The sequence below is a fragment of the Poecile atricapillus genome, chromosome 21 (genome assembly GCF_030490865.1).
Source record: "Poecile atricapillus isolate bPoeAtr1 chromosome 21, bPoeAtr1.hap1, whole genome shotgun sequence".
Classification (NCBI taxonomy): domain Eukaryota; kingdom Metazoa; phylum Chordata; class Aves; order Passeriformes; family Paridae; genus Poecile; species Poecile atricapillus.
Window position 1 is genome coordinate 8,334,696 of NC_081269.1, and position 12,543 is coordinate 8,347,238.

General features: G+C 42.3%; 1 protein-coding gene across 1 annotated transcript in view; it reads left to right on the forward strand.

Moving 5' to 3' along the window:
- The window catches only part of LOC131586974 (sphingosine-1-phosphate transporter SPNS2-like), a 118,544-nt gene that overhangs the window by 61,883 nt on the left and 44,118 nt on the right, over positions 1–12,543 (forward strand). Inside the window, exon 4 of the mRNA XM_058854354.1 lies at positions 12,226–12,377. Coding sequence (XP_058710337.1) covers positions 12,226–12,377 — 152 coding nt within the window. The remainder of the gene's footprint in view (positions 1–12,225; positions 12,378–12,543) is intronic.

Below are 12,543 nucleotides of genomic sequence, written 5' to 3' on the forward strand. Positions count from 1 at the left end.
TGTGTTTGTTTTATTTCCAGCCTGTGTGTGTCTTGGAAACATTCCTTCTTCTTGTGTTGTCTATTAAAATGTATATTCTGCTTGTCATGCTGTAGCAGAGGCCTAAACCCAGGGCATGCTGATGGAACACAAATAATGTCTAATTTCTTAACTCTGTGTATGTAGAAGTCTCTATAATGCTTTAGCATTACATTTTATAAATAATTATGTCAGTATCTTAAGCTCAGCCTTGTTCAAAACATTGAAGGAATGGAAGAAAGGGAAAATGCTCCTTATATAGACTGGGGTTTAATCAGTTGGTGTGGAAAAAGGAAAAAAAAAGTAGTAGTGCTGCATGTAAGTTTCCAAGCAAATGTTAAAATATAAAGGAATTGTAAAATTTCCCATCAGCTTAACAGGATCCTTGCAGCACTGTTGTGGCCTGAGGGACACAAATCATCCCTGATGTGGGGTCCTTGGGTGTGTGCTGGGCTTCTGTAGGGGGATTCTGCCTTGGTCAAACAAGTTCAGAGGGCAAAGCAAGTCACTGCTGCAGTGCCTGGGTGGTCCTGTTATTTTGGAATTAGCTTCCCAACTAGCTGTGTATGGAGGGTACAGAGGGAGTTGGTGGTGTAGAACCTTCAGGATCCATTGGATGGTCAGATACGGGTCTGGAGAAATGTTACCATTTTTGAAGGCTGTAAACTGATGTGTGTTTAGCTTGGATATACAGAGACAGTTTATGGATGGTGTTCTTGAAGCCTATGCCTTGGGAGGAAGCACAAGGCTTTAGCAGAGCTTGGTTAATGCCTCACAAAGAAAACAATCCATTCATCCCAGGTTTAGGCTCATTAGGAGGCCTGGAAACAAATCTAAACTTTCTATTAGCTGGGTGGTTCTTGAAGGTTGTGCATATTGTCCTGAAAAACAGGATGCAGGAGAGGGAGAATGTGTTATTCAGGCTCTGGCCTCTGTTCAGATGCAAAAGTATGGATTTGAGCCTTTCTTTGGTTGGGCTCCTGGTTGCCTGCTGATGCAAATTCATCAGTCACTCCTTGGGAAGTGTCAGCACTTCCTCAGTGGCCACACAGCCTTCAGCCTCCTGGGTTGTGCATAAAGACTGGGAAAAGGACCATTGTGTTCTAAGTCATGTGCAAATAGTGGGAAGAAGGGAAATGTCTTACAGCACCAGGTGTTAAATTAGTCTTTTGAAGTGTTGACATTTCTTTTAAATGTATGAAGTTCCCAGGCTACACAAAACACTGCATTTGCAATTCAGATAAGTTGAATTAGAGTACTAATCTCAACCCTACCTAATAGATTTTGAGCTGGAAATCCCTGGGAGTGGTGCTGATCATCAAGTCTGAAAACATGAGTGATGAAGCCTCATGAGAAGATAGTCACAAAACATCCAAATGTGTTTAGTGTAGTTTAATAGGTTGTCATTTTGTCAGATAGACTGGGTTTAAAGAATGAAATTAAGCTACAGCATGACAAAACCTTGTCAATTAATAACACTTCAAAAAGGAACATGACAACTGTTCAAGAAAGATCACGAATAAGAAGCAACTCCTAAGCAGAAGGAATTGGTGGATGCTCCACTTTCTCTCTGGAAATCTGATGTTCAAAGTGAGGCATCTCTCAGATATGAGCCAAACATACTGCAGGGTCAGCCTTCTGCACAGTTCTTGGAAGCCTCTGGATCTTGATTGAGTCAGCAAGCCAGGGAAGCGTGAAAACAGAAAGCAGGAACAAAAATCAGAGTTTGGAATGATTTAAATGGTTCTTTAGGAAAGTTGCCTGCAAGAGCTGACCTGCTGATGTACTTGACTTTTTAGCATATGCAAAGCAAAATATGCCAAGAATCAGCAGAACCAACAGTATGGGAAAAGTTGCAAGGACTGTAACTTTGTATTAATTTCATTTAAACCTTGAGGGTTAAAATGTGTCCTTCATGCACTCTCAAGACTTTTTTCTACACTTGAAAATGTGTCTAGTGAGGGTAAGGTGTTCACAACGGGGTGTCTCAGTTAGCTAAAGCTTTTTTCAAAGGCTGCTGAGAAATCACAGTTTCTGCAATGTTATCAGGGGTAGGGACATGGGGTTGTGCTCTCCAAGAATCTCCAATCCCATCTGACTGATGGATTTGATTAAATTTTTTGCTTAAGAATTGATCCAAACCAAAGACTTTGGCCCAAGACAGTCCATGGTGTTAAAGGGGCTGGATCTCACACATTTCTGTAGACATCACTGGAGGTGGAGATGTTGTTAGTGCTAGGTGTCAATGCCTGTAAATGTTTGTTCTGTAAAACCTTGCAGCTCTTTGTTGCTTGGATTTAGGCTTTGTTTGTGGCTCATCTGTGGCTGGGACACAGCAGCCTGTGAATATCCTTTGGTTCAGTGAATGCCACCCCATATTCCAGCTGCATTTGGGAACCTGCATGTGTCAAGAACCTTGCAGTGTTTCCACATTGGCAAAAATACGTTGTATTTCTTCCAATCCCTATTTTAGTGATTATGGCTGTGTTTGCACATCTCAGGAAGGAAACTGTGATAGTGCCTAATGCCAGAGATATTTGAGGCAAGTGCTGGTAAGTGTGTCCCACCTGACAGAGTTGGAACAAAAAGCAACCATTTGCTTCCGACCCAGAACTATCAATGATCTTAGGGGAACAGTTCTGGAAGATACATTCTGGTGTAATGGTTTTGTAACAGGGATAAATGACCACTATTTCAGCCATGTGAAGGGCCATGGACTCCTCTGGGCCTTACACCAGAGCCAAAGATTAAAAGAAGGGTTTTAACTCTGTCTTCTAGCAGGCACTGGGAACATGGGGCTCTTTATGATCCTGGTGATTTATTTGAACATCACCCTTTTTCTTTAAGGTCTGTTTTACAGCAAGGATGCATCTGCTGGGTGGGGTTTGGTGAGTGAGCAACCTGGTACCTTCTTCCCTATTGAATCCCAGCTCCCTGTCATTAATCCAGTATTAATGACCAAGAAACTAAACTGAGGAGAATGTAAGTCCCACCATTTGCATGTTGTAGTATTTTTAGCATGGGCAGGTCAATCAAATGAAAAGCCCTTCAGTTAGGGAGCTGAAATGCTGCTTTGTCTTAACTCAGTTTATTGTCAGGGCCTGGTGGTGCTGCTTCATCTCCCAGTGTCTTGTAATTACAATTCCTAATGGGATGGAGAATGGGAATTGGGCTTGCTCTTTTATTTTTTTTGTGCTGCCCAAAAATGACTGAAAAGTAACAGAGGATTCCCTCAGGACTGCCACAGCTTTGGAGGGAGGAGAATGATGGGAACCTGGATTTCAGACACTGCAGTTTTAGTGTTGAAAGGGAATTTCACATTCAACATTTGCAAATAGCTCAGAAAACCTTGTCACAGATTTTTGTCCCTGTGAAGCACAAAGCAGTTCTGTGGAAAAAGTGCTGTGGGAGTCTTGCTACTTCCAGGGTGGTTTGGGTTTGTTTTTTATCTCCAGAGCACTTAATTAGGTGTTTCACTTTAGAGCCTCCCTGTAGGTATACAGTTGTTAAACACTTTAGTTGCTGAGTGAAGGGTATGATGAGTGAAAAAAGGAGCATCTTACAGTCTTTATTGGTTATTTTTATATACCAAATAATAATATCAATCTCATAAAACAAGGATGCTTTAATCAGCCAGAATCTTAAGTGCATCCCCAAATAAAACTTTCCACATTCAATTAGGTGTGCCTGAACAGGCTACCTGGGAGAACTAAAGCCATTAACAAATACTAGAGACAATCAAAGGAGAGGTGAGTGGACTTTGCTTCATCTCCCTTGCTCATTTTTATATTTAAATATGTATTTTGATCTCTTTCTGCTTGCTGTAGTCTCTTTTCTCCTTGCAGGGCTCTGAGTAGCGGCTGAATTTTCCCAAAAGGGAATTGTTCAAAGGTGAGGTGTTTAGAGCTGAGAATCAGTGAGACACTTAATGCATCCAAATGAGCTGAAGTTTGGAAGTGTTTGACAGAGTGTAAATGGATGCTGCAGAGGAATCAGACCTGCTTTGGAAGCCATTGTATAAGTCTATCCTATATGCAAAGGGTTTCAATATTGACCCTTGAGCAAATGATTAATCAAATGCACTGAGGTTTCAGTAGCTCAGTAGCTTGCTGTTAAATCTTGGTGTGGTGTAGTGGTCTCATCTGTAACACGGTTACAACCTCCAGCCAGCATATACAGAATAGGTACTTGTGAATAAAACTAATGGGAATATGTGAATAAAACCTGTGAACACTTGAAGGAGAAAGGCCTGGGGCATTTGTACTTGAATTTTAGTGACCTGCTTGGCAGAGTTGAGGGGAGGATCTTTGGGTAAGAGAAGCGTCCTTTGCCAGACGTAAATATTTAAACTAGTATACTTTCTGTGCCAAGCAGGCTTAAGGGAAAAGGAGTGAAGGAAAAACCTGGTTAGTGTGAATGTGGCAGAGACACAGCAAATGTGAGATGGTGTCTGCCATATGGATTTAACTGAATTTAAATACTTTACCTTTGCCAAAGTGGCATCCTCACTCTAGGACTGCTTCTGTCCCTGTACACGTATGGGGACATAGTGCTGCTTTGGTGTATATTATACCTGATGGGAGGTGGAAAGATGGAGCCAGACTGTTCTCAAAGGTCCCCAGTGAAAAGAGGAGGCAAGGGGCACAAACTAAAATACTGGGAATAGAAGCACAAGAAGAAACAATTTCACTTAAACATAAGAAACAAAGGATAGTCCAACACTGCAACAGGCTGTCCAGCATGGCTGTGGCTCCTCCATCTTTGGAGATGCTCAAAACTCAACTGGATTTTATCCTGATCAGCCTGTTGTAGCTGATCCTGCTGTGACCATGGGAACATGGATCACACTATCTCCAAAACTCCTTCCAGTGTCAGGTATTCTCTTCTTCTGTGAGTGCTTGCAAAGGAGAAGAGCAGTTTAAAAATGGTGATGGAAGATGGACTTAGCATCAAGAGTTCAGTTTGAAGGGAGGAAACTTTAGAACTTCAATAGAACCTGGTGGTGATGGAAGTTCCAGGAAATGTTGTGTGCAGTATGACTTACAAAGCAGTTGTGATGGTAGAGGTGGGGAGTGAGAAGTAGGCATGGGCAGGTGCCAATGCACACAATGAGGGAAGAAAAGAGGAATCTAAACACAATCACTTCCCTGCAGTGGGACAAATGGCAGAAGAAGCAGCAGCTGCAGTGCATCTGCCCTGCCTGAGGGACTCAGGGCTGATAAGGGGAGAACTCTTGGTGGAGGTGAGAAGGGCGGTTCATAATTATATTTATCTGACAGGTAACTAGCATGAACTCCTAAGTGCACTTGTATCTCTACAGCAAACAGATAAACACTGATAACTCTCAGCATTGCCTCAGAGGTGATAACCCATCAGTCTGTCTTCAACCAGTCTCCACCTGAGCATGTGCCCTGCTGGTCCCTTTGTACCACCCAGAGACTGAGCATAAACCACTCCCTTTGGCTGTAGGAAATCCTGAAACCAGTGCTTAGCCAACCTCTGAACAGGAGAGAAAAGTACTCATCAACAAAACATCTCAGTGCACAGTTTTGTCCCCATGTGCTGGTTTGCATTTTGGTCTCTTGGCTGGCAGTTCTCATGAGGGATTAGGTAAGATTACTTGTCAATAAAGATCAGGATATTCATTTGTTCCTGCTCAAAGATCTCCCAGATGGTAAGACATCAAATGGCCAAAATTTAAAATGAATATTCAGTTACTTAAAAGTCTGTGCTGGACTTGACAGGAAGACATGTTCTTCAGGATTGGTATTAAACAGTTCACCAGTATTATGTAGCCCCTCTCTGGCACTTTACAATATTTATTCTGCTTTTATTAGAGAAGAGTTAGAACAATTGATGTTTGAGAAGGTGAGGCACGTAGCTTTGAGTTTCATATCTAGATTTGACTAATATTCCCATCAAGTATTTGGGCCAGGACTTGGAAGCTAGGTGCCTTGGTTATATATATATATATATACAAAATTCATAAATCTTTAGGGGTGCACAGTGTTGGAAAATGTATTTAGGCTTATCTGTTCTGCTGTGGTGTTTGTCATCCATCCAGGCACAGAATGGAATTTGAAACATCAACCTCATTGTTTAATGTCAGCTTGTCTCTCATGCTATGTCAGTGTCCTTGTTTGACTCGGAAACTTTCAGATTCTTCAAGGTGAGCCCTCATTCCTGGGAGGGCTGAGAGAATTGGAGCATTTAGTGTTTAAACAAATAGGTAATGTCATTCCAGTGCTCAGCTCTTCAGTGACTCTCAGCTAAGGAGCTGGAATTTGAGCTGTGACTGTACAGGAGTCAATGCTCTTAGTCACCACCCCGATACTCAGAGCAGGTTCCTGGTTTGGATTACCTCATAGTTAATGGGGCATCTTTTGGCAAAAGGTTTGGTGTGTCATCTTTAACCATTTAAATCTTGCAAAGTGCTGGGAAAACTTACTGGAGCAGAGGAGGAAGTGGTGTTTGCCTGGCCAGAAAATGCAGGGTCTGCTCAAGGAGGGCAAATTCCTGTATGTGAGTGCAGCTGTCAGAGGGAACCACTGTTGTGCAGCCCTTGAATCGATATCTGAGCCCTGTGGGGTTTACCTTGTTCCAGTGGCTCCAGCAGTACCTCAGATGTATCCAACTGATCACTTGTGATTGCTGTGCTGCCCTGGCTGCCCAGTGCAAGGCTCAGCCAGCTGGAGAAATACAGGAGTGTAACTCAGGGAAATTAGGTCAGTCCCAATGCTTTCTCCTTCGTTTATTGTCATTACAACACATGACAATGCCAGCTGCCCCACAGTAGGAATGACTTCATGCACATCTTCTTTCAAGGGATGCAAACCTTGATTCTATCTTCTTTATTTTTGCATAATGTTTATATAATAAAAGAAGGAAAATATGGCAAAACTCAGCTCAAAGAGGAATTTAATGGTACTGAGTCCTCTTTTACATCAGCTAAATGCATTATCCACAGGAGTTTAACTCAACATCCTCACACAGGGAAGGGTACAGGTGCAGGTGCTGCAGCAGTATAAAAGTTCCTTCTCTTAGACCAGCAACAGCAGTTTTAAATATGATTTGCATTGGTGCTGTGCACACCCAGGAATTCATGACTCTGGAGCAATTCTGTCTGTGGGATCTCCTCAGTCCATGTGTCCCTCATCTGAAAGCAGCATGTGTTCAGCTTCTTTTGAGACCCTTACAAGCTATTCCACATTCAAATGCAAATGCTTAATAACCAAAGCTTAAGGATCATATGATTCTTTAGACAGTAAATCTGGTGGTTCAGAGTTGTACACATATTTGGCAGATTATAGGTTTACCACTGGCAGATAATCTTTTAAAGAACAGTGGCTTTACTCCTTTTGTTAACTAATTAAAAAAGGAGAAAGAGCTTCAAGCTGTAATTAGACCTCTTAGAACACATATTATTCCCTGAATGGTCTATACAACTAGGATAAATGTATAATTAGGAGGTTTCACCAATTTGCCATTATTAAAGCCAGTCATGTGTCTTAGGCCATCAAACATTTATGTGTGCAGGAGATTGAGAATAAAATCAGTATGAAGGTATGAAACCACATCATACATTTTACCTTTTGGACCTGATGTTTTTAGAGGTCTTTTCCAACCTAAATAATTCAATGATTCTGTATTATAAATACTTAACTCCAACCATGAAAGGTTTTTCTCTCGTGTAAATTCTGGAAAGATTGTCACACCCACAGCTTCTAGTTTGGTGACACTGGTGACAGTAATGAGACCAGGTCCCTTGGACCCCTTGATCTGTCACTCTTGTTGTCTATGGCTTGCTGATAGTTTAAGAAATGTAGAAGTTGGTAGGTAGAATTTTCTACTCCTTATTGGCACATCCCCAAGGCATAAGGATTTGTATCCCTTCTGAAAAGGGATATCCTTCCCTCGCTTCTGTTTTGAGGAATTTGGTTTCTTTTGCTTTATGGCTAGAGGGTGCTTTACTTTCTGTAGATTTAGGAGATGGGAAGAAGAGAGCCCATCCATTGACCCTTTGCACCTCCCATTCATAGGTATGAATTCTTTCTCAATGCATTAATTTTTGGTGATGTCATCTCTTGAAGGGAAATTCCCAGGAAGCTGTGGCAGTTCTGGGTCTCTGCAGCCATCATTCTTTCCATATGTTGATGGTTTATTGTGTACTGGAATCTTCCCTGGCTTGTGTCTCACCAGCCACACAAGTTGGAGAAAGGGACTGGAAGCCCTTTTGCATCCTGAATTGCTCCTGGAACTCGCAGAAGTCACGTTGTGTGGCTCAGGTGTCCCTTTCCAGTGCCACATCCGTGCTGGTGACAGCGCTGCTTCACGGCTGAGGCATCTCAGAGCTGCACTTTGGGCTGACACACGGTCAGGGAGGGGGATTGAGGCTATGCACTCATTCCAAAAAAACTCATTGCCTCTCTCCAAAACAGGAGATGCTGGCAGCTCTCATAGAGGTGCAGAGAGTCTCTGATATGACTGCTTTCCAAAATTAAAAACAAATTAATTGCTTGCCCTAATAGCGCCTTGTTTCAAAAAAACCTTCAGTTTCAAGCATTTTATTTTAGAAAAACACTGTTGATAAGTGTTGAGGTTGCTGCACTTAACCTATGGGGAAGGAATTAGTTCAGGTCCTGAAAGCCGACTCAGATATTTTCAATTTTCCTGGCAGAAACCAACTTGCACAGATGAACAAATTACAGCACAGTTACCAAGTCATATAGAAAGGAATGAGCTTCTCCAATATATATCAATTTCTGCTTGGGGAACAGTGAAATTCAGTTAAAGTCTGAGCTGCCTGTTCTGCTTTTGAGCACCGACAGAATTGAGCTGGTGTCAGCCCTTTTTCTCTCATTAAACTCCTGAGAACCTTGAGGTAGGACAAAAAATAAATGGAAAAGCAGTGGGGAGAAAATCCAGTGCAGAGGAAATGGCAGAGCTGTCCTGCTACAGCTGTGGAGAACAGAATTTTCCTTGGCATGTGGAATATCTGACTTCACCATGTGTTTGTGCAGGTTGTCATGTCCACCTGCACTTGGAGAGGAAAAGGGATGTTCCTATGGGTGTATGTACACAAAAAATAGCAGTTGTCTGTATTGCATATGGAGTGGTTTCAGAACCAGTTTCTGAGTGGTTCATGGAATGCCTGTGGTCCAAATGAGCAGCAGCATAAGAATTTTAGGGTTGTTTCCTTGTTTGTATTTTTCCCTTCTTATATGAAGAACAAAGACAAGGCCTGTCATGGATGGGATCACTTTTTGCCTTGCCTCTCCTTCTTCAGAGACAACTAAAACATAAATTTGGAGTGACTGATCAGAGATGGAAGATGGGGGGTCCAGCTCATTTTAACAACTTTAATATATGAATTCCAACAGGGTGCATACTAGCCAATGATTCCCAAAAACTGGTAAGAAGAGGAATTAGCTCTTTAGTCCTAGATACAGAGCTCCAAAACCAGGCACAGTATAGAACCAACTATAAATAATTCCCTAAATTGTTTTAGATTTTTGTATGTTTAATCTAGTTGTCACAACTTAATGGCTGCATGGTCCATAGTCTTGAATATCTGATCTCAGAAGTGCAGTACTGTTCAGGCCATTATATGGATGATGCTTTTTATGACTGCTTTTATTCCCAGATGAAGTCAAAATCTCATTACTTAAGTTTGAATACCACTGCTTTAAAGAACACAGTTTAAATATTAAAGAGTTATTTGGAGTGTGTCAGCATGGCATAAGCCAGGGAGGAGGATCTGAGGAGGAACTGAGAGAGAAGAGTGAATGTGTTACTTGTTACAGATGATTTCATTGTATTGGGCATCTGATTCCATGGTATTGACAAAACTGAGTCACTCTGCCACAAAAGGACTCCTTGGTACAGTTTTCCTGCTTTGCACAAGGATTGTAAGAGGAACATTCTAACAATGTTTGGAGGAAATTCCTACCCAGTGCATTCACTGGGAGCAATACCAGCTGGTGAGCACAAAACTCTGTCATTTTTCTGTAGGTATTTCAAATTTGAGGAAACATCCAGTGCATTTACAAACTTGTCATTCTTCAGGTGGAAGTAACATTGTTCATGCTCATCCCAGGCAGGTGACTACTTTGCCTGTCACCCTCTCTGTGATCCACATCTAAACTTCCACAGAAACCACAGCCAGCCTCCAGTTCCCTGCTTTCTAATTCTGCATGACTAAGCCTTTCAGCACGTTATAAATACTGTTGCTCATTCAAAATACATTGGTTACCTGTGCACCAATGACTGCCAGCATATTTCTGCAGTGGAGTGGTTGAGTGTTGGGAAATTGATATAAATTAAAGCACTTGAGTCACAGTGCTGCCCTTTCTGCTCACACCCACGTGTGTGAGTTACGTATGTGCAGCTTTTGGGAGATGTGTGAACGTGAGCAGCACTGCACACACCCTGCCAGCCAACAAGGAACTTGCATTCCTGCAGAAAATGGGTATTGCTCCAGAATTCACACTAAAATATGAGGGAGTGAAGGGTACAAAAAAGTGTTTTTGTTTTGTGGCTATTGGAATCCTCAAAATGTTCTTTTCAACCAGGGATTTACAGTGAGGAAAACAATGCAAACACATCAGTGGTAGATTTTTTGTCTGCTGGTGGATATATTTGTGACTGAGGCTTGGAGTCTGCGTGGCATTTTCCATGTTTGTGAATGAGACTTGTACTCTAGCTTGGCTTTGCTGTAGGGCACAAAATCAGTCATTTCCCTTGACTTTTTTCTATCTGAAGAAGGAGAATTGGTAATTGCTCATTTTTCCCAAAGCACTTTCATGATTAAGGACATATCATAAACATGGAATCACAGACTAGTTTGGGTTGGGAAGGAACTTGAAGCCCATCCCATTTCACCCCCTGCCATGGCAGGGACACCTTCCACTGTCCCAGGTTGCTCCAAGCCCTGTCCAACCTGGGACACTTCCAGGGATGGGGCAGCCACAGCTGCTCTGGGCACCCTGTGCCAGGGCTGTACCACCCTCACAGGGAAGAATTTCTTCCTAATATCTAATTTAAGCCTGCCTTCCTTCAGTTTAAATCCCTGCTGTTCTTCTGACAAATGATTTATGGAATAATGACAGTGAAATGAGGATTTGTAGAGGTTACATTTGTAGAAATAGATATCCCTGTGCTTATAACTTTCTGCATTGACTGGTTCATTTCTGCCCCTGCAATTAATTCTGGGTGTAGCACAAGGTGCTTAGATGTCTGAGAATTTGCTTGTGCTCATGTATCAGGTATTCAGGCATCAAAGCATTGTGTCTTAGCCTGCACTCAGCAGCACCCAGAAAACTGCAGGACCAGTGAAAGAGCTTAGGTTGAAAGTCAGGTCCTCACAGTTGCTTGAAATGGGCCATTAAGAAAATTCTATTAGATAATCAATTCCTATTTGACCATTTTAGATTGTGTTGTGCTGAATGTGAAGTATATCCTCGTTCTGTGGGATTGTCCTTTACCCAGAAAGGCAGGGAGCTCCCTGGGCTCTCCTCCATGCCCTGCCCTGCCCTGTGTGGCTCCAAGTCATTCCCTGCAGGTCCTGCTTGCAGAGTACACTGATGTTCCTGGGGGTCCCAGCAAAGCTCAGGTTCTCTCTGAGAGTTTGGGGAGGTGTCTGCTGCTCTTCAAGGCAAGTGGAGTGAGGTGGCTGCTTAGCACCTTCGAAAGATTCCATTATTCCATAGCTTTTAATGGAGATATTTAGTTTGGGGGATTGCAGGTTCAACCCTTTCCCAGCTTTGAAGAGGCTTTAGGATTTCACAATCAGAACCTGTCCTTGGCACACTGGGGAGGGTGGGGTGTGCTTGGCAGGAGTTGCTGTTTCTGGATCCCAGAGCAGGGTTTGTTACACTCACCCATCTCCCCAGACCTTCCCAACTCAAAAAGAGTGAGCTGGGATCTGGGAACAAACAGGGGATCTTCTGCCTCTTTTAGAATATATTCTTAAATGTCACTGAGTAAATGTTTTATATTACTTTTCTTTCATGCCTATAAATCTTCACAAAAAATATAATTCCTTTCTTCTGGGCAAAAGACAAATGAAACAACTCTGAGGTTCTAAAAATAAATGCACACTGAAGGATCATTTTCCAGTCACATGAATTTGTATTTCCCTGACTGTTGTCCATCCTGAATGAGAAAAGCCAAGGGGTGACCTGCTAATGTTTTTATTTCTTTTCTCAGTATTTCTGGCTCCTCGTGCTCTCACGGGGTTTGGTTGGCATTGGTGAAGCGAGTTATTCTACAATTGCACCAACCATCATTGGAGACCTGTTCACCAAAAACACGAGGACCCTTATGCTGTCTGTTTTCTACTTTGCAATTCCTCTGGGCAGGTGAGTGACACGAAGGTTCTTCAGTCTGGTTTTGGCTTTTCTCTTAAATAAACTCACACAGATCTGGAATTACCAATGATGATAGTTCTTGACTTTGGCTGTTTTAAACAGGAAAATATTCTGAGCAGTGACTAATTAGTTGCAGGAATTAGATTCCTTTTTTTGG